This window comes from Telmatherina bonti (genome assembly GCF_933228915.1).
Source record: "Telmatherina bonti genome assembly, chromosome: 17".
Classification (NCBI taxonomy): domain Eukaryota; kingdom Metazoa; phylum Chordata; class Actinopteri; order Atheriniformes; family Telmatherinidae; genus Telmatherina; species Telmatherina bonti.
The window spans coordinates 11,317,658-11,340,063 of record NC_136615.1 but is presented as its reverse complement, the minus strand read 5'-3'; the positions used below and the strand labels follow the sequence as shown (position 1 = coordinate 11,340,063).

At 42.3% G+C, this 22,406-nt stretch overlaps 1 protein-coding gene across 4 annotated transcripts in view; it reads left to right on the top strand.

Moving 5' to 3' along the window:
- The window catches only part of mast4 (microtubule associated serine/threonine kinase family member 4), a 126,633-nt gene extending 116,705 nt beyond the window's left edge, over positions 1–9,928 (top strand). For all 4 annotated transcript variants that reach the window (XM_079256724.1, XM_079256723.1, XM_079256722.1 and 1 more), the window contains 9 exons: positions 122–231; positions 830–951; positions 1,037–1,251; positions 2,525–2,725; positions 3,051–3,277; positions 4,148–4,270; positions 4,625–4,761; positions 5,714–5,898; positions 6,024–9,928. In XM_079256724.1, coding sequence (XP_079112850.1) covers positions 122–231; positions 830–951; positions 1,037–1,251; positions 2,525–2,725; positions 3,051–3,277; positions 4,148–4,270; positions 4,625–4,761; positions 5,714–5,898; positions 6,024–9,670 — 4,967 coding nt within the window. In that variant the 3' untranslated portion in view covers positions 9,671–9,928. The remainder of the gene's footprint in view (positions 1–121; positions 232–829; positions 952–1,036; positions 1,252–2,524; positions 2,726–3,050; positions 3,278–4,147; positions 4,271–4,624; positions 4,762–5,713; positions 5,899–6,023) is intronic.
- The last annotated feature ends 12,478 nt before the right edge of the window (positions 9,929–22,406 follow it).

Sequence of the window (22,406 nt, the reverse complement as noted above, 5' to 3'; positions counted from 1 at the left end):
TTTTTGTGTAATCTTTCTGACAAACAATCCTCACATTCCTCACATCGCGACAAAGAAGCGACTTGTAAATGACTTCATACAAAGAGAATCAGCTGAACTCTAACTCTCCCATCATTCCCAGCTCGCTCGGAGAGATACCATCACCTGGAGACGGAGGAGGAGGATACAAACGACGAGGACTTCAATGTGGAGCTGCGGCAGTTCTCCTCTTGCTCTCACAGATTCTCAAAGGTGTGTCTTAGATCTCCCTCCTTCTGTTGACACGTTATCGGCACCACTAAAGACGTAAGCGATGTGAATGAGCTGATGCCCGACCCTTCTGTCATGGGAAAGACAGAACGAATGTTTGGTGTTTCATATGGAAATCTGACCACAAAACAAGGTTTCCCTTATGCCCCCCCCAGACTTAAACGTCAGTTTCGGCTTTGCATAAATTTCTCGCTTGCAGATCAGATGTGTGTTTTAGTTTTAGATAATGTGACTAAGTTTAAGCTGGGAGTCATTGTGCTGCATTGCAGTGTGCCCCCCCCCCCCCCCCCCCCCCCCCCCCACATCAAAACAAAACCTTACAGTGAGTTTGAAAAAGCGGCAGGGTGTCTCAGTGGAGGTGTTGATCTGCACCGAGTCTTCCCCTCAGCTGTGCAGGAACCCTTCGCTTGTAAGACACGATGATGTCTGCACACACACTGTGTGTATCAGTGTGTTATCGCTGCATCTCGATGCGTTTCTACGTTTGTTATTCATGCTGTTTAAATATCCATGTACAGAATGTAATGAAGCATCTGCTGCCTGCAAGAATGACCTGAATATTTTCCGGTGTGGTTGTTAGGTCTACAGCAGCCTGGATTTGTCCCGTGGACATCTGGAGGAGAAGGGAGAGACGGAGGAGAAGAAGAGCGAGAGCCCGCTGACTGTGGACTCTCTCAGCTGGACGCCGGACTTTGCTGAAATGTACGAGCATCTCCGCTTTAACTCAAAGTGAAGAGTTTATTCAAACATGATTAGGCTTTTACAGGAGTTCTGCTGTCTCCTCCAGGTCCTCGCTGTCCCACTCGACAGACACGGACAGCAAGAACCAGGCCCCTCGTCCCAGTTTGCTCCCAAAGTTTGCCATCTCAGCGGAGAGCGAGGGGGACGACACGTCAGGCCTCGGTGACCCCAGCAAGGCCTCCTTCTCTATAGGAGAGCTACCACAAGACGTGGCTGACGCCACCACCCCCGGCAGCACTCACAGCGGAGCCACGCTGTCCGGTACGAACTTCAGCTTCATGTTCACCGTTCATGTTCCACAGACTCAATAAAAGCTTAGAGAAACAGCAGCAGGCTGCAAATTGTTTTTACCTGTCGATATTTTACAATAACTGTTGGAAAAATGAGAGAAAACACATGAAAGTGTGTTTATTTCCCTAAGTTATTGTTTCTCTGATAAATATAAAGAGATGTAATAGTTTTTTTTTTAATTTGAAGAAAAAAAAAGCCTCTTCAGAAGAAAATCAGTACTGCTCAGTTTTTCTGATGAGTGAAAGTCATGCAGGCATGAAGTCAGAGTTGCTCTGGTTCTGTTTCTGCAACACCACTTCTGTGTACAATGTGTGCAGGACTCTGTGGACAAATGGAAATAAGAATGCAATGATTTACACATTTCATGAGCACCTAAACATGTCACGTGCTAAAACTTTTATTTCTTATCAGTTTATGGAAAATATCTGCTCATTTTGAATTCAGTGGCAGCAGCACGTCTCTGTAAAGTTGGATCAGGGTGATGTTTAGCATTGTGTAGCATCCCTACTTCTAACAAGGGTAAACATCTGGACAGTGAGCAGACCAGCAGCTGGAGAGGTCTGTTGTCCCTTCTGGTCTGTTGCAGGATTTTAGGTGCTCACCAGTCCTGAACCTTCCTTCCTGGACTTTTGCTTTTATAATGTTCCAGATGTTTCTAGTGGTGAAAGGTCTGGACTGCAGGCAGATGAGTTCAGCTCCCAGACTCTTCTCCTGTTGAACCATGCTGTTGTGCTGGCTGCAGAATGTGTCGTAGCATTGTCTTGCTGAAATCTGCAAGACAAGATGTTGCTGTAAATCCTCCATGTACTTCTCTGCCTGGATGGAGCCTCACAGATGTGGAAGATGGCCACATTATAGGCTCTAATGCAACCCTGTCCCATCACAGATGCAGGGTTTTCATTTAAATTCAGCTTTATTTGCATCTCTGAGCTTTACAGACACATCAGCTTATGAAATTCAATGGTTTATGTAAATTATAGGGTTATAAAATTTGCAAATTGTTACATTCTGTGTTTACCTACATTTTGTGCAGCGTTGCAACTCTGTCAGTTGGATTTGTAATATTTAGTCCTGCTTTTGATACACCATTACACACTCATTTCTCTTCTATTAGCATAAAAGAAGGTGGATAAGAACTTTCCTAAAGTGCTAAAGTGACGTTATAAAACCTAAAAATGTTACGTTTGTTTGTCTAGCAGATTGTTCTGCTGCCTAACACTGTACATTGTTTAATAATCATTAGGAAGTTTCTCTGAACATCTGGACCAGCTGACGCCCAGAGGTGAAGGTGTTGAGAGCCCCGACAGCACCAGCCATGCCTCCGCAGACCAGCTGCCCCAGACCACCTCACTTCGCCCAGAGGCTGCTGCAGAAAGAACCAGAGCTGTTGTGAAAGTCCCAAAGTCGGTCTCCACTGGAACCCTTTCTCTTATGATCCCTGGAGGTGAGTCACAGAAACAGGCTTTTAAATCTGCTCAGAGTCCATCAGAAGGATGATGGTTGAGATTTAAGAGTGAGAGCAGAAAGATTAGAGCTCGCCGCGGATCTGTGGAAGATTGGCCCAGCGTGACGCATGCTGGGAGCATCGTTTTACAGAACGACTGAGAGAAAATAGCCCAAGCCAGAGTTGTAGCAGAAGGTCTCCGACACTGGGAGAGAAAATCCCATTAGCTTCCCAGTAAAACCTCATAGTGACTTCTGGCTTTGCTGAAGTCTGATTGATTTAATAAAAGAATCCTCTCAGACAGTCATCTTCTCTTATTTTCCAGATATGTTTGGTGCGACTCCGCTGGCCAGCCCTCTTTCTCCTTACTCCCTCTCCTCAGACCCGTCCTCCAGAGACTCCTCTCCGAGCAGAGACTCCTCGCTCTTCACCGCCAACCCGCGGCAGCCTGTTGTCATCCACAGCTCCGGGAAGAAGTTTGGCTTCACGCTGAGGGCGATCCGGGTGTACGCTTGTGACGGCGACATCTACACGGTCTATCACATGGTTTGGGTAAGGACTGCATAAGATGGGAAGACAGCTGATCTGTTTAGTTCATTTCTACAGTCAGAGATGTTTTCTGATGATAAAGTTGTCAGTTGTATGCAGAGATGAGCACATCTAAAGCTTTTTGCCGTCCCAGTAGTCCCAGTTCCAGCTCCAGAGTGGCCAGTAAAGCAGCTGAGTGTTTATCAGCTGGTCATTTGAGCTGTGTTTGTTGCATCTGTTTAAGGTTCAGCTCCACAGGATAATAAGGCAGCTGTCACAGACAGTTTGGAGGGTTGAAACTGCTTAATCCCAAAATAGATATAAACCTGATAATCAAACCTGCTAATAATGCTACAAAACAAAATGTGTGTAAATGCAAAAATAAATGTAGGAAGTGTGAAATAACTACATGTATGCTCTAAAATTGCCTTCAGTCCTTTGACTGTATGTTTACAGTGCTTTTTGCCTTATGATTTTAAGACCTTGTTTATTTATTTAATTTAATAAATTCACAAATTTATTTCTCTTTTGATTGTTTTTTTTCCTTAGAATTATCCATAAATTTTCTTACTTGATTTATGGTTATTTGTCATTTTAGAATTTTTTTTCATTTAAATCATTTTACTTTTTTCTGTAAGAAATGTCTCTTTTGTTTGTCTTTTTACCACCCATCACCATTATTATTATTATTATTATGCTTGTTGTTATTATTATTATCATTGTTATTGTTGTTAATATTGTTATTATTGTTATTATTATTCTTATTGTTATTATTATTATTTAGTTTGACCTCTGTGTATACATTAATGCTTCACTATAAAATGAGGGAAGTTGGATGCCTTGGAAAGTAAATATAACCAGTAATTGCATGTTTGTTGTGTGTGTGCTAATCAGAATGTAGAAGACGGGGGACCTGCACACAAAGCGGGACTGAAAGCTGGAGACCTCATTACTCATGTGAACGGAGAACCGGTTCATGGTCTTGTCCACACGGAAGTGGTCGAACTTCTGCTGAAGGTAACAGAGTTTAGTGTTTTTTTCTTTGGTTTTTTTTTCTCATTTTACTGCCTTTAAAAAAAAAAAAAAAAATCATTTATATGATCATCATGAATTAGATTACTGTCTAACTTTAGGACCAGATGCCAGTCAAATTTAAAAAAAAAAAAAAAGGTCCACACGTGTCAGAGTTTGTGATGTTTGATTGCTTGTATAGAAAAATGTGTGAATAATTCTTTAAAGATGTTGAACTGACACAGTTCACACAGCAACTCTGACTGCAAAAACCACATCAAGTAAAAGTCCAGTCATAATGTAGGCTTTCAATTTTTGTGCATTTAAAAAAAAGATCTTAATTCGTTTTTTCTTTTTCAGAGTGGAAGTAAAGTGGCTATCTCAACAACCCCCTTTGAAAATACCTCCATAAAAACTGGTCCAGCCAGGAGGAACAGCTACAGGAGCAAGATGGTGCGATGCGGCAAGAAGCCCAAGAAGGAAAAGACTCCAGAAAGGTAAAAAAAAAAACAAACAAAAAAAAAACATGTAGAAACTGATAAAGTATCACTTTATATCTACCAGTGTAGCAGCATCCGTTGTCTCCGTTATCCTTTACAAGATAAAACAACACGAGTGCACCACTACACCTGACAAAGCAGCAGTTAGGAGGTTAACAAGAGTAACTAGTTGCCCCTGTCTGCACACTGAACCCTCAACATGTCCCTCATTGCGAGTTTCTTCCATAACAGCGTCTCTTAACTGAATTAATTACATGTAATGCAATAAATAAAGCTACAAAGTTTACAGTTTACATGTTTTCAGATGCTAAGTGGTGTTTACATAACACTAAACATGTAAAACTTCAATTTCTCTGTAATGTCCTTCCAGTTGGTGTGTGTTTTATAATAAATAAACTGATTCTAGCCGATCAGAAAGATTCTGTAACTTTTATGCTAAAATGTCAACAGAAGTGTTCAGTCGCTCTTTTCTTCTGTTCCTCGATAGAAACGTTGAAAAGATTGGGAATAGTATTCACGACTGGAAGCATTGACTAGAATTTCTTTAGCACTTAAGTTCTTTTCAAGGCTGCAGAAACATTTTACTTGTTTGGGAATCTTTCTATAAGAGAGAGAAAAACAGAATATTTGACTCATATCTAAGTCTGCGCGTGTGCTCTTATTGCCCTGAGCCTGCAGTTTGGTTCTGTACTGATGAACTAAAACTAATAAGGAACAAAGGGAAGAATTTCTGCTCGTATTTACAAACTTAAGCAGTCTTGCAGAGAAGATGGATCACTTTTAAACCCCTGGTTGTTGTCCTTGCTGTGCCCCTGCTGGCCTCTAGGGGGCAGGCAGGAGACGCTGAGGGAATACATAAAGGCTGCAGTGGCATGTCTTGTCCTAGTTTAGGTTTTAAAAACCTGGAATTTAAAGGTAATTTTGTTGTTTCTTTGTGTTGATTTTGCAGGCGGCGCTCCCTTTTCAGACGTTTTGCCATGCAGCCCTCGCCTCTGCTTCACACAAGCCGTAGTTTCTCCTCTCTCAACCACTCTCTATCATCTGGTGAGAGTCTCCCTGGCTCCCCCACCCACAGTCTCTCCCCTCGATCCCCCACTGCCGCCTTCCGCCCCGCACCAGATTTCACTCAGTCAGGTGGAGATTTTATCTCATCGTGATAAAATCTTGAATTTGATTCAGAAAAAGTTTCCGTCTACGTTATGCCGCTGATATTTAAAGCTTTGTGTTAATGATTTGTTTTTTGTGCTCATGAATTCCAGGAGGCAACTCCTCTCAGAGCAGCTCTCCCAGCTCCAGCGCTCCAAACTCCCCTGCAGGCTCCGGCCACATCCGGCCCAGCACGCTGCACGGCCTCGGCCCCAAGCTGCCCGGTCAGAGGCTTCGGCAGGGGCGCCGCAAATCTGCCGGCAGCATCCCCCTCTCTCCACTGGCGCGCACACCTTCACCCACCCCGCAGCCCACATCCCCACAGCGATCACCCTCTCCCCTCCTGAGTGGACACTCTGTAGCACTTTCAAAAACATCCCAAGCCTTCCCTGCCAAGATACATTCCCCACCCACCATAGTCCGCCACATTGTCTGTCCCAAAAGCGCCGAGCCGCCTCGTTCACCCCTCCTGAAGCGCGTCCAGTCAGAGGAGAAGCTGTCCCCGTCCTACGCAGGAGAGAAGAAGCACCTGTGTCCCAGAAAACACAGCTTGGAGGTGACCCAAGAGGAGGAGCAGGATGAGGAGCCGAGGACCGGGGAGCGGGATCACACGGGCAGGCAGAGTGTGGATGAAGCAGCCAGTGAGCCGCCGGCGATTCCACGTGTACGTCCTGTTGAGCAGGGATGCTTAAAGCGGCCGATGAGCCGTAAGGTGGGCCGGCAGGAGTCTGTGGAGGAGCTTGACAAAGAAAAGCTGAAATCCAAGATGGTTGTGAAGAGACAGGACTGGTCTGAGAGGAGGGAGTCTCTGCAGAAACAAGACGCCCTGCATGAATGTGACTCATCGCCGCTGTGTGCTGAAGAGAGGGAGGAAGCACTTCTGGCCAGAAGTCAGAACAAAACCCAGAGCAGCCCAGAGTCTGGCCCTCTGGAGGCCAAAGCTGCCAGTGCAACCCTTAAAGATGTCTTGTACAAAAAACTGTCCACGCGTGCATCTGAGGGCATGGGTGAGACGTCTGGTAGCAGCTGTGAGAGTGACGTTTCCCCCCGATCATCTCCCTGCTCTGTCCATCCAGAGCGGCAGCACGCTCGGCAGGGTAAAGATGGCATGAAGCCCGACAGGCTGGATTTCAAAGCTCCCAGCATCGAGTTCACCAGGAAGAGGCTGTCATTTGAAGAGCGAGAAGACTGCATGTGCAGGTTATCGTCTGGCCTCCACGAGAACCTCCACTTCGGCTCCATGAGGTCAAAGAGCCTCCAGCTGGACACAGCCATGACTCACGAGCACATGAAGGGAGCCATTCACTCGAGCCCGGAGGGTCTGGCCCCCAAGCTTTTCTCTGGGAGAGGTGAGAGCGCCGTGGAGAAACTCCAGCTCATCTCCTCTGCAGAGTCTCAACTGAGAAAAACATCTTCCGACTATAAACTGGAGGGGCGCCACGTCTCCTCCCTAAAACCTCTAGAGGGCACCCTGGACATTGGTCTGCTTTCAGGACCCAGAGTTTCTAAAACAGAAACTTGTTCCCCTAAAACACCAGACGGCACAAGCAGCACTGTTTCTGTGAGTCCTCCAGCTCGGCTGCAGAGCCCAACGGAGAGACAGATAAACATGCCCCAAATGAAGCCTGCAGACAAGGTGAAAAGCCCTCTGGTTTGCTCTCCGAGTCCTGAATCTCTTTCCTTTGTGAACAACACAACGATCTCCAAAGAGCCGTCTCTGAACACGGCCTCAGAAACCAGAAGCAGAAGCTGTGAGAAAACACAAGACAGACCTGGAAAACCAGTAAAAGCATCAAGCAGCAACGTGGAGGCCTTCGCTGTCAAACAGGAGAGCAGAAGCACGGTGAAGGCCGCCGCCTCCCCGCTCGCTCATGACCACAGAGCTCCTCGGCACAGCTCCCACTTCTCCTCCTGTGGAAAAACACCCTCCATACGGGAAGTGAGCAACGAAGATCAGGAGGATGAAGCAGAGCAGCAGGAAGTCACACCACACTCTGCATCACAGGGCGCAGAGCGCTCCAAAACACTGGTCTCTTTGACTCCAGCCAAGCTGGAGGTAGACATTAAAACTCCTACACAAGTGGAGTGTCCAGCTGCAGCTGCCAGTGAGCTGTTACCTGGCCCTCTGAGGCCGAGCACAAACGCTGCTTTGGACACAGGTCAGCTTCAGAGCTGTGAAAAAGGAAAAACCGCCGCGCAGAACTCCAGCCTGACCTCAGTTTTTAAGGTGACAGTCGAGAACGTCTCTGCTCCTGCACAAGCTCCAGAGAGTGTGCTTTCTAAACCTCTAAACATCTGTTCCGCAAATACACAGCCCCAAATTGCTGTCACATCATCAGTGTTTGGTTCTGAATGCGATCATAAATCCAGCAGCTCAAAGTCAGGAGACAGCTGTGAAGCATCTGGCGGTGAGGACGCCGTGCCGTCTAACACATCGGCTGCGAAGCTGGCTGGACAAGCAGGCAGCAGTCCGGCAGAAATCCACACACACGCCACTGGGTTAGAAAAAACTGGAGACCTTTGCACAGAAAACACACGCGCCTCGGTAAATATTGCAACAAAAGACCAAATGAATGTGAATAAAAAGAATAACACTGTGTCTGCTGGTGCAGCAGAGGACATATCGCAACAGAAAGACGTTCCCATTTCACCAAAGAACACAGGAAGTGTGAAGGATTTGGAGCGGCTGCCAAAAGCATGTCCAGCTGAAAAAGCACAACCTAAACTCTCTGCTTCAGAGCTGAAGAAAGAAGACGCTGTTGTCAGGGTGAAGGAAAACACTGTGGTCCTCGCTGCTAAACTAAAAGGCTCAACTCCAAGTGCAAATGAAAATATTCCAAGTCCCAAAACTAAACCCAGGCCCGACCTTCAGCCAGTGTCCCCCACATCTGGAAAGGAGGCGAAAGCAGCAGAAGTGAAGTCTCACAGCACAGTTCCTCCCGTCCCGGGGCTTAAATCCAGTCCAAGCTCCAAACAGAGGGACGTGCCCAAAGAAGCCGTAGCTTTGAACTTTCAGGCAACCCGGGACGCCAAACGGAAAGAGGCCTCGCCGTTGTCCACCAGAGCTGACACAAAGCAGGAGGAATCTGCGCCGCTGACAGGCTCGCCCACCCGTGTGGACGCGAAGCAAAGAGACACTCAGCCCAAAAGTTGTGTAGCAGTTAAAAACAACGCAGACTCGAAGCCAAAACCTCTTCCCTCTAAAACCATCACAGCATCCAGTATGAAGCCCGCCGTAGCTCCAGCACCAGTTAGTAAGCAAAGTCCAGATGCCAAACCTAAAGACCACCCGCCCAAAAACCAAGACCGTGACCCAAAAGTCGTCTCCTTCCCTCAGATTCAGCAGGTCGGGAAGGAGCAGCCGTCAGATGGTTCCTCTCAGCCTCCAGCAGTGCTGCCGAAACCAGTTAAAGACCCACCGAACACTGGAGCCACCCCAGTCAGAGCCTGCAACTTACAGCCGGTGGTCAGGCCATGCAAGGACACCCCCAAGTCTGAAACGCTGAAACCAGACAGCCACAAGGCCCCGGACATCCGAGTCACCACCCCCGACAAGCAGCCGCCCTCTGGCCGGAAGGAGCAAGCTGACAAGAAGAGAAAAGACGCAGCTCAGGAGGCGACGTCTGCACAGAAGAACACTAAGAGAGAGGCGTCCAGGGCGTCCCCCTCGGCTCTCAGAGACGCTGCGGACAAAGACGGCAGCAGGTGCAAGCAGCAGCAGCAGAAGGAGTCGCCACGTAGCTCCGCTCACAGGAAGTGAAAAGCAGAAAACGTGCTTCATAAAATCCAGATGGAATGAAACGTTTCAAGCATCGTCATGCCTTCTTTATCTCTGGTTTGAGAACCGGGCAAGCTGTTACATGCTGGTGTAGGGGTGTGTGTGTGTGTGTGTGTGTGTGTGTGTGTGTTCGACTGAATGTAGGCAATCATTTATTTCTAAAGTCAGTGTTTTACTCCCAACTCAAGTGAATGTTTGGAAGTTTGTGTTTATTGCCGAGCGCTTTGTGCAATCATCATGTGGGGGGCAGTGGGGGGGGGGCCTTGCAGAGGCCGGCAAGTCCTGAAGAGTTGGTGCCATAGAAGATTTTCAATTGCACTCTTACATGTAAGCTTGGAGGACGTGACGCGGAGGTCTTTTTAATGCAGTAGACCACACAGTTCCACAGCTGCTGGATGGTTTCTGCTCCCTGGGATCCGGTCTGTCTGCCGGTGGGGTTTGTGTCGTCCTGCACGGAGGGAACGCACCTCGTCCTGCGCTTTTCAACTAAAGTTTTAACTACAGAATTAAGTTCCAGTTCTAGAAATGGGAAATTAGTGAAGGGGCCTTAGACTTATGGGAAATCAAAGTTGATGCGGTGTTTATTCACATTCCTCCGACGTCTGTACATAGATTTGATTTTTATGCAATATGGTGTAAATATAACGTAAAACAGGGAAACATGGGCTTACATGATTGTCGTTTGTATTATTTGTAAAGATTTTTGCCGTGTCATGTTTGTATGCTCCAAATGAATATGTTGAGCTTGATAACTGTGGTCTAAAGTGAGCTACTGCGACGCGTCTCATCAGAGGTTATCCTCCTCTTTGTGACTTCTGACATGTTTTCACATGTTCCAACACTGACTTGAAAAGAGAGGAGTGGGACTGAGGGGTGGGGGCTAACTGGGCTATTTCTAAAAATGTAGCATTGTATAAACTGTGAGGGCTTGACAGCATTTCCCAAGAATGTTCCTGTTGATGGTGTGTATGCTGGCTAACAGGGAGTGAAGAATGATTAAATGTTGGGTTTCATAGATGAAGTCAAGCAGCTTGCCCGAAAATGTTCACCAGTCATTTACTGCAGTAGATTTAAAAAGAAACAAAAAATCCTTTCAGGGTTACGTTCGCGTTCAAGGAACATGCAATTGGAAAGGGTTTAAGTACACAAAGTGCTTGGGTCGGGGTGTCAGTGCTGCTTCCAGCTGTGTGTCGGTCAGCTTAAAGCTTCATCTGAGCTCAGATTGAACAGGAAACTCCGCGTGTTTGCATCGCAGCTACATCCACAACATGTAATATCAGTTGGCAAATACTTGCCACTAGACCTAGAGGTCGTCATTCACTTTCAGCTATTTTCACACACATTTATTTAAATATATGCCTTTAAATTGCAAACCCCTTAATGACACCCAGAGTAGCCTAGGACTCTAGTGTTAGCAGTATCTGCTCTGTTGTGCAGACTATGTGAAAACAGTAGTCTTATATGCTACGTTTATATTAAAGTTAAAAAAAAAAAATTCAACTTGATGCAGCGTATCTAAATGTTCTAAACCGCATCTAAGAAATTAATTGACAAGAGATTTAAATGTTATAATCAGATTTTACCTGCATTATTGTAAATGTATTGTGAGAGAACCAGCGCACCTTAATGTTTGCTGACTTTCAGTCTGAAGGCTGAGGAAGGAGGAAACCTGGAGCTGAAAAGTGGATCCAGCGCATCATTTTCACCTGTTAAATCCATATTCAGATCTTTTTTTTTTTTTTTTTTTTTTTTTTTATTTCCTTGCGATTAAACCCATTTAAATTCTCAAAGCACATTCAATGTTTGTTTACAAAGCATCATGGATGTATATTTTGTATATTGTTGATTTGCCAAATCTACGTTCTGTGTCTGATAACGTCGCTTAGAGCCGTGTGCGACTTTGCTCCCTTGCAACCATGAGTTTGTTTGTGCAGTAATCGATGTCTTTCTATGCGTCGGGTTCTTCTTTGTCTTCTTGTCTTTTCAGTTTCCTTCTTTCTTCCTCTGTGCAAAACTAGTATTAGATGAACTTGCTCACCATGGTTTGTTTTTTAGAACATGTGCAATAAAAGTGTTTTGAGTTTTGTATTTTGCCCAAGGAAAGCTCTATGGATGTCATAGATGTTGTATATTAACAGATATTTATACTTCTAATGTTGCGTAATACTGAAAATAAAATGGATTCTAAATTATTCTTGTTTTCTTTTATTGGTCGTCATCATAGTTCTGTTATTCAGGACGAGAGTGTAAATATAAGTCATCACTCAGCAAAAACCAGATTCTACTCTTTGGTCCTTTTTTTTTGGCATTTCTGAGGAAAAATGTTCTTTTCTTCGAGGTCGAGGTCATCCCGCCCTTCAGCCTGAGTGTTGAGGGGCCATTTGGGAGGCTTGATGACAACTAGCTCTACTGTCAGTAATGGAAAATCACCAGTGTGGAGCCAGTGGAAGGAACGGTTTGGTCACTAGTGACAAAATGCAAACTTACTTCCACTTTTGCAGAAAGGCTGCTAAAATTACAGAAATATCCCAAAACGACCATGTTGTTAAAGTTAATGTCAAACCAGTACTGCAGAGAATATTCCTGTCTGCACTGTTGCAGCAGTACAGATAAAAACCTGGGACCAGGAGTACTCTATTCAGTCCTACGAGGTCTGCAGTCCTACAAAGTCTGCAGTCCAGCAGGTTTTCCACATATGTAAGGTCATTGTGCAGAACCTGATAGGCTGTTAGCTTCATTTAGTTTGATTCAGTTGTGTTGAGAGGAATACGTGGAAAAACTGCTGGATTCTGGACTTCGTAGGACCAAACCAAGTAATCCCGGTGCACATGGTCGTCTTCTAATTCCTTCATACCCTCCCGTTCCAGAAGGAAAGAAGCAGCTGACAGGAGTAATAGTGAATAAACACTGAAGAAAATTAAAAAGCATTGCTTTTGAATTGTGGCTCAATAGAAACGTTTCTTTAAAATAAAAGCAAATGATTGTGATGAACTGATAGTTTGTCACTCAAACTGTTTCCTGAATGATCCTGCACAATCTCCACAATCAGTTGTCTTCTGCATCCCAGTCAGGCTTCTGCACCTGCAAATGATTATTTAGAAATCATCATTTCTTAATAATTCAATACAAAAGCAACATCCTGTTTCACTAATTTATCGTTTAAGAATTGTTTACTTGTTTTTACTTTTGTCAGTCTCCACACTAAAAAAAAAGTTGGGTGAACTTAAAATTTCAATGCAACAAACTTCGATGAAATTTTAAGTTGAACAGCTACACTAAATATTTTAAGTTTTGCTTTGAGTTTGCTCAACTCTAAATTAGGATTTTTTACAACTCAATTGGAAGTTCCACTAAATTATAATTTTATGTTGTAATAACTTCTCATCTTTACTTCTGTTAACTGTTCCACATGTTTTACTAATTTAAAAATGTACATGGTTATAACTTTTAATCCTTACTTGCTCTAACTTTTTCATAAGTTGTAATGTATCATTTTACACTGTAAGAACTCAAATTCTTTCACAAAATCCACTTGAATTTGATTAAGTTAGTATAGCAGAATAATTTAAGAGTAATTTAAAATTGCACACTTCTAATGTAACTCAACTTCATAACTTAATTTCAATCACTTCTAATCAAATGCATAAATAATTACAGATGCAACATACATCCTCAAAACCTTAGTTTTATTTAAACTAGCAGCACTTAATCAAATGAAAAGGCAAATAAAAAAATAGCTTGTGCTTTTATCAATATAAGAAAAATGAGAGACAACTTGTCCTCATAAAAAAAAGAACAGTTGGACAGTCCTATGCAAGCTTGAAAGATATAATTTCAAAGCACCGATGGTTCTGAAAGTGCAGCAGTCCCTGTGTTTGCAAAGCCGTGTTAAACCTTTGTGATGTGGCCGATAATGTTTCAGCTGAACAGCTTCAGTGGCATTGGTAAACTTGCAGAACTTCAACTGCGTTCATTTCAGTCTGAAAAACAAAGATGACAATGTCAGCAGAAATATTATACGTTACACATAACATTTTATAAATTTAATGACAATGCAAAGACTCGTATCGTGGAATTTTCGTGCAATTTATCCGATGAGAAATAAATCTATAAATCAACAGTTTTCTGTTCAATTTATTGGGCATGTACAGATGTTGCGGGCGAGAGGTCTCGAGAGCTCTGCCCCTGCTCAGTGTGCTACAGTGTTCTTTAAGCATACACAAACAACCTTTGCCTGGCAGCACTAGTCAAAACAACTGCTAGCTTGGAGATAACAACAGTCAAAGCTGAAACAGGCCTTGAACAGAACACTTAGTTTTATGCATGAATCTACCAAAGCAAGCTTACTGAACTACTCTAACTATGCAGAATATATATCTAGTACTACTTAAAAGAAACTTAATAAATGAGTAACATATTAAAACTACACTATACGCATAATTCCACCACACTAGACTAGACCCTTAAGCTAAAAAGACTACACATTCAGTGTTTTTATTTTAAATACATTTTGCTGCAGTAAACATCATTACAAATAAATTATACCATTTAAGGTTATCAACCTATATCTATACCTAAACCCAACGCCTACATCAGTTTAGGTTAAGAAAGTCAGCAGTCAGTATAAAACAGGGCAGTCAATGAAATGCATTTCAATGTTTTTAAACAGAAGGAAATATATCCAAGCCTGGGAGCCCACAGTGGGTCATAGTACAAATATTTAAACCTTTTTTTTTTTTTTTATCAAAAGCAATGTAGTAAATTCGAGGTAGGCCTATATCATGACCAACTCAATATTTTAAATAGGTAGACTGGCCTTTCCTGCCATTACACTATAATAATTTCATCAACTCTGACATGACTTATATCTTATCATTTTAATATTTAAATGGTAGTACCATGAAGTGTTTTATAGAACTCACAATGATGTAAATGTTAATTCAAAAAAGAGTTACACAAACTGATCCATGTTGTCCTGATACATGTACATTAGTACATGAAATATCAGCTAATGTGTTAGCATTAAAACCCTAATGGCTACTCCTTTAGCTATAGCTAGTAGTTGAACATGAATTAACTGAATACTAACCCGCAGAAGCTAACATGTCTTCTCCTGTTTGAACGGTACTGACCAGCAGAAGCTAACACATCTTGTCCTATTTGAACGATACTAACCAGCAGAAGCTAACACATCTTGTCCTGTTTGAACAGTACTAACCAGCAGAAGCTAACATGTCTTGTCCTGTTTGAACGGTACTAACCAGCAGAAGCTAACATGTCTTCTCCTGTTTGAACGGTATCAGCCCTGATAAGCTAGCTGCTAACTCATGCAGCAGTTCTGCTGAGTGAAAAGCTGTTTGTGTTTAAATGTTGAAAATGTGTAGGTTGCCTCCTCCATAAATCTACAAAATACTACACAACACTAGCCAACAATTCCCATCCCATTTAAACTTAATTTAAATAAAAACTTATCTGCGTGGAGTCCAGCTCGAGGCAGCACAGCCAGGTGAGACTTCAAGCGAAAATTGCAAACTCATAAAGTTGGTTTTCCCGCATTTTACAACAAAGAAATTAAAGCTAGCAGAACTGTTGTCCCTTGTATTGAACTCCAACTTAAAGTTATAATTTTTAACGACTCATCAAATTGTTTTGGGGCAAACAACTTGCTTGTTTTGCTTTAAATGCCATTAATACATATTTTCAAGTCTTACCTACTTAAATGACTGTTTCAGGCCAACCAATACAAGTTGGATTTTTTTCAGTTATTTTAGTGTCAGTTGTGAATTTTCACATCTTTTAATGGAAGGGTTTCGATAAATATGTGGATAACTGTTATTATCCAACAGATTATCATCCAACTCTGACGTCATTCTGATGACGTCATGAAAGTAAATATACAAACCAATATGTTGGAAACAATGTAAATATACAAATATTGAAGTACACAAACTGAAACTATGGGAAGTATTGCTCTGAGTACACCATAAGAACTGTTGATGCACAGTTAATTGCAGCACGCTACAGAGATTTGCTGCATAGTAATGTGCAAGTGGAAAGTACATCCTTCAATGACTCGCAGTCATGATTAATGTGAAGTAACGTTGCTTGTTATGCATAAAACATGTAAATACTTTAATGATAAAATCTTGTGCGATATGGGCCAAAAAATAAACAATTACTCTGTGAATATTAAGTATTTCTGAGAAATATTCAATTTATTATCTTTAATTGTGATAAATTGTTGGTGCAACAATTGAAAACAAGGAAAAGTGGATAAATATGTATGTTTTTAGTAATATAGAGATTAAAATGTCATATTGAGATTGAATTAACTGAATGGTTCATTCATCATCATTTTTCCCAATTCTCCCAATGAAACATTTTATGCTTTAACATGCAGCTCAGAACAACTCCAGTAAAGCATCTGAATATGTCCTGATGTGTACTGGGGGATCTTTATTAAACCATGATGTTGATGTGATACCAGCAGGGGGAGATGTCTCTCTATTTGTGTGCTGGATGCTGTTTTCTGTTATACAACATGAACAGAGCTACAGAGGAATGATCAAGTATAGTGAACAGAAAACCTGTGATAAGGCAGCCTGTTCTTACCTGCTTGGGTTGCCCATATCTAAACTCTAAACCATTACGCAAAGAAAAGTGATGTACGTTGCTCAATATCAAAGTCAGATTCCAGATGATATCTGGGAGAACATGAAGATTACAAGTGTCTCTGGTTTGATCTGATCAGCATGCCTCAGAGGAGCACAGCACACGGTGCTCTCCTTCCTGACACAGAAACAAAGCCCAGGTAGATTTCAGGATGTTCTCATACAAGTTTAAGGCAAATAGAGACTGCTCAGGTTGGCGTCGGTGTTACAGAGAAGTATGGGTGGAAAATGTGACCGCAGGGAGTGAGGAAGTGTTGCAGCAGTTCCTGCTGAACAATGACTGAACATCACAATGACAAACTGATTATTCAGATGAATTGATTATTGTTTAGTCACTTCCAATAGAGGACAGTTTCTTCTTGGCCTTGCTTGTCACGTGTGCCACAACTGCTTTTGCAAAAATGAGCCTTCATTTAGAAAAGAAATCTCTTTGGAAAAGTGAGGAGGTTCCAACTGGCTTCCATGACTGACAAACAAAGCCAACACAGAAACGCAGAGAACTGCAGTTCCTCGAACGGCCACTTGAGGCGTTCTCTGAAGTGAGTCCTTATCAAGATGGTGCTCTCAGAAAGACACCATTCTGGTTCCAGAGGAAGGATTTTCCCTCCTGGAAACGGTTGCAGAAGCAAAACGGCAGATCATGTTGCTTATCTGCAAACTTTCGCTCTGCTTGTCGGCGTACTGTTTTCCTTTTGTTAACCTCATGGTGTAATCTGGCTAAAGTGTGACATCTGCCTGGCTCTACTTTCACTCTGCTTATTGCTTTTAGTTGACTATAATTATTTTACTTTTGGTTGTAGTATTTTACTCTTGTATGTTATTTCTTCTGTTTTTAGTTTTAACCCCTCACAATGTGGCATTGTGGTCAACATTGTTAGGTGTGTTCTAAATAAAATTGCGTTGCTTCATCTGCTCTCTGGTGTTTGGGTGAACATGGTCCAGGTTTACAAAAGAAGAACCATTAAGTCTTATGTTCCAGTTTAGAGCAAAAATTTTCTGATTTTGATCCAACTTTTGTTCGGTACCACCTAAAACTTACCAGGGTTTAAATAAATCTTCTGGTGCTACTTGGTTCTTCACTGACGACATGTCTAACTAGAACCAGACGATGTATTCAAATGGTTCAGAACTATGTTTTGGAACCAGCAAGGAGCCCTGCTGATGGGGAAAAAGCCGACCGATCCCACTTTAAGAAGCCCATTTTTCCCATCCCCGGTTATATTCAGAATTTAAATATTAACCATGAATGTCTGAACAAACCTGCACAAATCCAGAAACCAAATCATGTGTTTATTTTATGTGTAAAAGAAAATTAATTTCCAGGTTTAAGATATGAAGCCAGAACAAAAATGACTCCAATGTACAACCCCTCTGACGGCCACCAATCGATCCTTTTAGGTCCCACATAATGTTCCCACATATTCATCATGTTAAAGTCAGCGTTTTCAGGTTATATTGAACTGCAATAAGCCAAAACTGAAGTAAGCAGATGAAAAGAAGGTGATATCAACTACAAATATCTGTTTTGGAAGTCCTGACTGGCACCTTTATGGCTAAATGTAAAGTCCTACACAACTTTTGGCAGCAATGAGTCACACAAGTCAGCAGACTTCCTCCTCGGGGAAAATCATATGTTTCAACCACATTTTGAAACCATTTACTGCAGAGATCATTTAGATAAAGCTAAAAATACGACACGATCACACTTTTGGTTTGTCTTCTGTTATACAACAAAACGCAAAGCACAACAGTTTAAATTAAGCTAGTAAAAACAGTGGTGGGAAGACTTCTGTTCCTTTTGCATGCATGCAATCTGAGACACAGATAAATCCTCTCTGGCCTGTACAACTTCTCTGCTGGAATTTGTTTGAGTACATTCTGTGACTTGGGGAGAAGCCAAAACTCCAGCTCTGCTCTCATATCTCATGTTGCAACTAATGGCTTCTGGCCGAGCTGGAGTCCTCAGCCACTGGGCCATCATGCACACTGGGAGGAGCAGGCTCCTTGTGTAGGAGTTGGTTCGCTCTCATGTCGGACATAATGAGAAGAACACAACTTTGGATTTGGAAATTACAGCAGTTCTCATGCTTTCTATTGTGCTTCCATTTGCAGCATGTAAAACTCACAAACCCCACATAAATTCCACTTTCACTCTTCTTTTATAAAACTCTCCTGCCTTCAAAACGCAACATGCCATCCACGCTGTTACTTCATCTGCTTCGGCTCATAGAGCGAAAACATCTTTAATGATTAAGTAACCAACCGCCATGTATATATTCTGCATCGACCAGTCTCTCACGTAACTTATTTACTCTTATAACATACTTCAGGGTGTTGATGAAGTCCTTTCACCAGACTCGTACAAATGATGCAATGTAAACACAAGGTAACGTGAGTGTTTTTGAGTGTGGGTGGTGCCTGATTTGGAGTGGGTGAGTAAACACTAGAGTCACATTATAGAGGTTATGAAAAGGGTGGAATACTAATAAAAGCACAGTATGTTAAGAATTCGTGGAAGTGCTTGAGTGGCCACCATTAGAAGAATAAATGGTTATATTTGAAGCGCATTTTGGGATTTGAAAAGCTCCTTCATAGCGCATATGAGAAGTCTCTTTGTGCGGCAAAACAAAAAGACTTCAATGATTAAACCTTCTCGTCTTGTCCACAATGATGTGATATTATGGTTCCTGTGTAAACATTAGGTGCAGTAAAACTGAAAGGCGCACACCAACAGCCCAAACATACAGAGTAGGTTTTGTGTATTTGTCTTGAGGTTTATGCTCTTTTATCATCTTGTTCTGTTCCTGCAGAGGTCCGATCGGTTTATAAACTTACAGGTGTTGTTAAAAAGTAAGTAACACATAAATCCAAATTAGCCGAAGTGAAGTGTTTTAACTGAACGATAAGAATCTACATGGGTTTTTCTAGAACGATGAACAGGTGCAATAAAAGAAGTAAATAAAAACAACTTTAATGGGCTCCAAATCAACCTTTCAAAAGAAAAAGTTTTTACTTGTGAAACCGCAGTGCTGACCCAAAATGTGACAACCTCTGAAAAAACGCACAAATCACACATTTTTAAAGTGTTGTGAATTTAAAGTAACACTACATATGTTTCCCATGTTAATATGTTCATGTATACTTTTGTAGCGTGTCGATAGAAAGCGCACTTCAGCGCTTTTTTTTTATTTTTTTTTTTTATTTCCACCAGAGGACATCATGTGACAGCATCAGTTTGCTTTACGGCACTGCAGCACACTCCAGCAGTTGGCTAACAAGACGACATTATTGGAGAAAGCGAGAAAAAGAACGAGAGAAAGCGATGAATAAGAGATAAGACAAGAGTAAACGTCAGACTGACTTTTATGGGCTGGAGAGAGCTCAGAGAAGAGGCAGGATGCAAGACAGATGCAGAATTAGGGATTGTTATGCGGCACTTCTGCATGAAAATCTACCAAAATTCAGGAATTCTAAATAAAAATATAACATTGCTGCCTGTAAGTTTATGTTTTCTCCATGTCTACATGGGTTTTTCCTACGTTCTCCGGCTTCCTCTCACTGTCCACAAACATGATATTTTGAAAACTTTCCAGATTCTCCCTGAGTGAACTGGTGAACTGTCCAGAGTGTACCTGGATTACTACCTGTAACATTAAAAACAAATACTTCTCAACAGTCTTGTTCATGCTGTAGTACAGTGTTTCTCAGTCCTGGTCGTTAAGGAGACCTATCACTGCCCTACATGTCTAAGATGTTTTCCTGCTCCAACACACCTGATTCAGATTAATGAACACCCTTACCCAGTAGGGTTACCTAAGAAAAGCTTCTTTTTTTTGTCTTAACTATTTTTAGTAATGGTGATTCGCTCTTTGAAAATCTGGTAATGGTTTTGTAAAGCGCATTGTGTAAGAAAATGTGAGGTCAATGACATCCCAAAGACTCCCACGTTAAAAAGCAGAAATAAGTTCACAGCCTAGTTAACTAAAACATTTTAGGTTTAATAGGTCAGGTTTACTTCATAACAACTGTGGGGGAGTGATTTTTCTTTATAACTCATCTGTTTAGAAGTCATTTAATGTCAAAATTCAGTATGATTGGGGGGATGTATTCTTTTGATTAACGTTTATCCAATATGCATCTGCAAGAAGGCAGAGTGTAACACAACCACAGTTTTTAACCAGTTAACAGCATGACTTAGCATTAGTATGCCTACCCCAATTAGCTGTTAGCTTAGTTTGCACTTAGCAACATGCAGGTTGGAATTTTATAGATGACTCGATGCAATCAGTTGGTTTCTGTTATAGGATATTATGTGTATGTTGATTCGTGTATGTAAAGTGCCCTGTAACAACATTGTTGTGAAGTGGCGCTATACAAACAAAGTTGAATTGAATTGAATTGAACTTTATTTGTATTCAATTCAACTTCAATTCAACTTTATTTGTATAGCGCCACTTCACAACAATGTTGTTGCAGGGCACTTTACATACACAAATCAACATACACATAATTTCGAGCCAATTCATACATATCCTATAATAGAAACCTACTGATTGCATCGAGTCATGACTTCGATCCAATCTCCCATCCTGAGCTGCACGCGGCGACAGTGGGAAGGAAAAAACTCCCCTTTAACAGGAAGAAAACCTCCGGCAGAACCCGGCTCAGGAGGGCAGTCATCTGCCTCGACTGGTTGGGGTGGAGACGACAGGAAAGACAGAACAACATGTACAACTGCACTTATTCAGGAAGACCTGCAGAAAAAAGGAGAAATAAGTTAGAGACGGCAATATTGGCATATATTTATACATTAATATATTAGAGTAATAAAGCGAGGTACTTTTCAGTGCATCAGGTAACATCCCCATTGCTACATAAGTAAAGGTTGGCTAGACTACCCATAACTATAAGAGCAATGAGCATAACCTGGACAGATGGGTCCCGTACATGCAGACTCCAACTCAGGAGATGCTCATATCCTAACTATAAGAATCATGAAAAAGGAAGGTTTTCAGCTCGATCTTAAAAGTGTGGAGGGAGTCAGCCTCCCAAACCCATGGTGGGAACTGGTTCCATAAGGGAGGAGCCTGATAGCTAAAGGCCCTTCCTCCCATAGTACTCTTTGAGACTCTAGGAACCACGAGTAAACCTGCAGTCTGAGAGCGCAGTGCTCTATTTGGAATATATGGAACTATAAGATCTTTTATGTACAATGGAGCTTGGTCTTGGAGAGCTTTACAAGTGAGGAGAAGAGTTTTAAACTTTATCCTGGATTTAACGGGGAGCCAGTGTAGAGAGGCTAAAACTGGTGAAATATGATCTCTCCTGCTAGTCCTCATCAGAACCCTCGCTGCAGCATTGTGGATCAGCTGGAGACTTTTCAGGGCATATTTGTGACAACCCATAAATAAGGAATTGCAGTAATCCAGTCTGGAAGTAATAAAGGCATGAACTAATTTTTTTGCATCTTTCTGAGACAAGATGCCCCTAATTTTTTACAATATTACGCAGGTGGAAGAAAGCAGTTCGAGAAACCTGTTTTAAATGTGAGCTTAAAGACAAGTCCTGGTCAATAATGACTCCAAGATTTCTCACAGTGGTACTGGAGGCCAGATTAATGTTAAGTTGAATGTCAATCTTCTACCCCCACACTCACAGCTCCCCTCTCCACGCTAATACTTTGCCTATTTGTGTATTTTCCAGGAGTGATGTAACTCATGATGCGGCTGTTTGGGATGAACAAAGCCTTAAAAAGGACGTAGAACCATCACAGGTGTACACAGTGTTGAAGCACCTAAAGCAGTTGTATTCACTCACAGATGAAAATATGTTTATATCTGGAGGAACAATAACATTCACCAGCTCACGGCAGAGGATCCCGAGGCATTCCCAGGCCAGACAAGAGATACAATCCCTCCAGCATGTCCTGGGTCTTACCGGCGGTCTCCTCGCACACCTCACCAGGGAGGCGTTCAGGAGGCATCCTACCACTTGACCACTAGATGTCAGTAAACTAGAAAAGCACTCAGAGAGCACAAACCTCCACC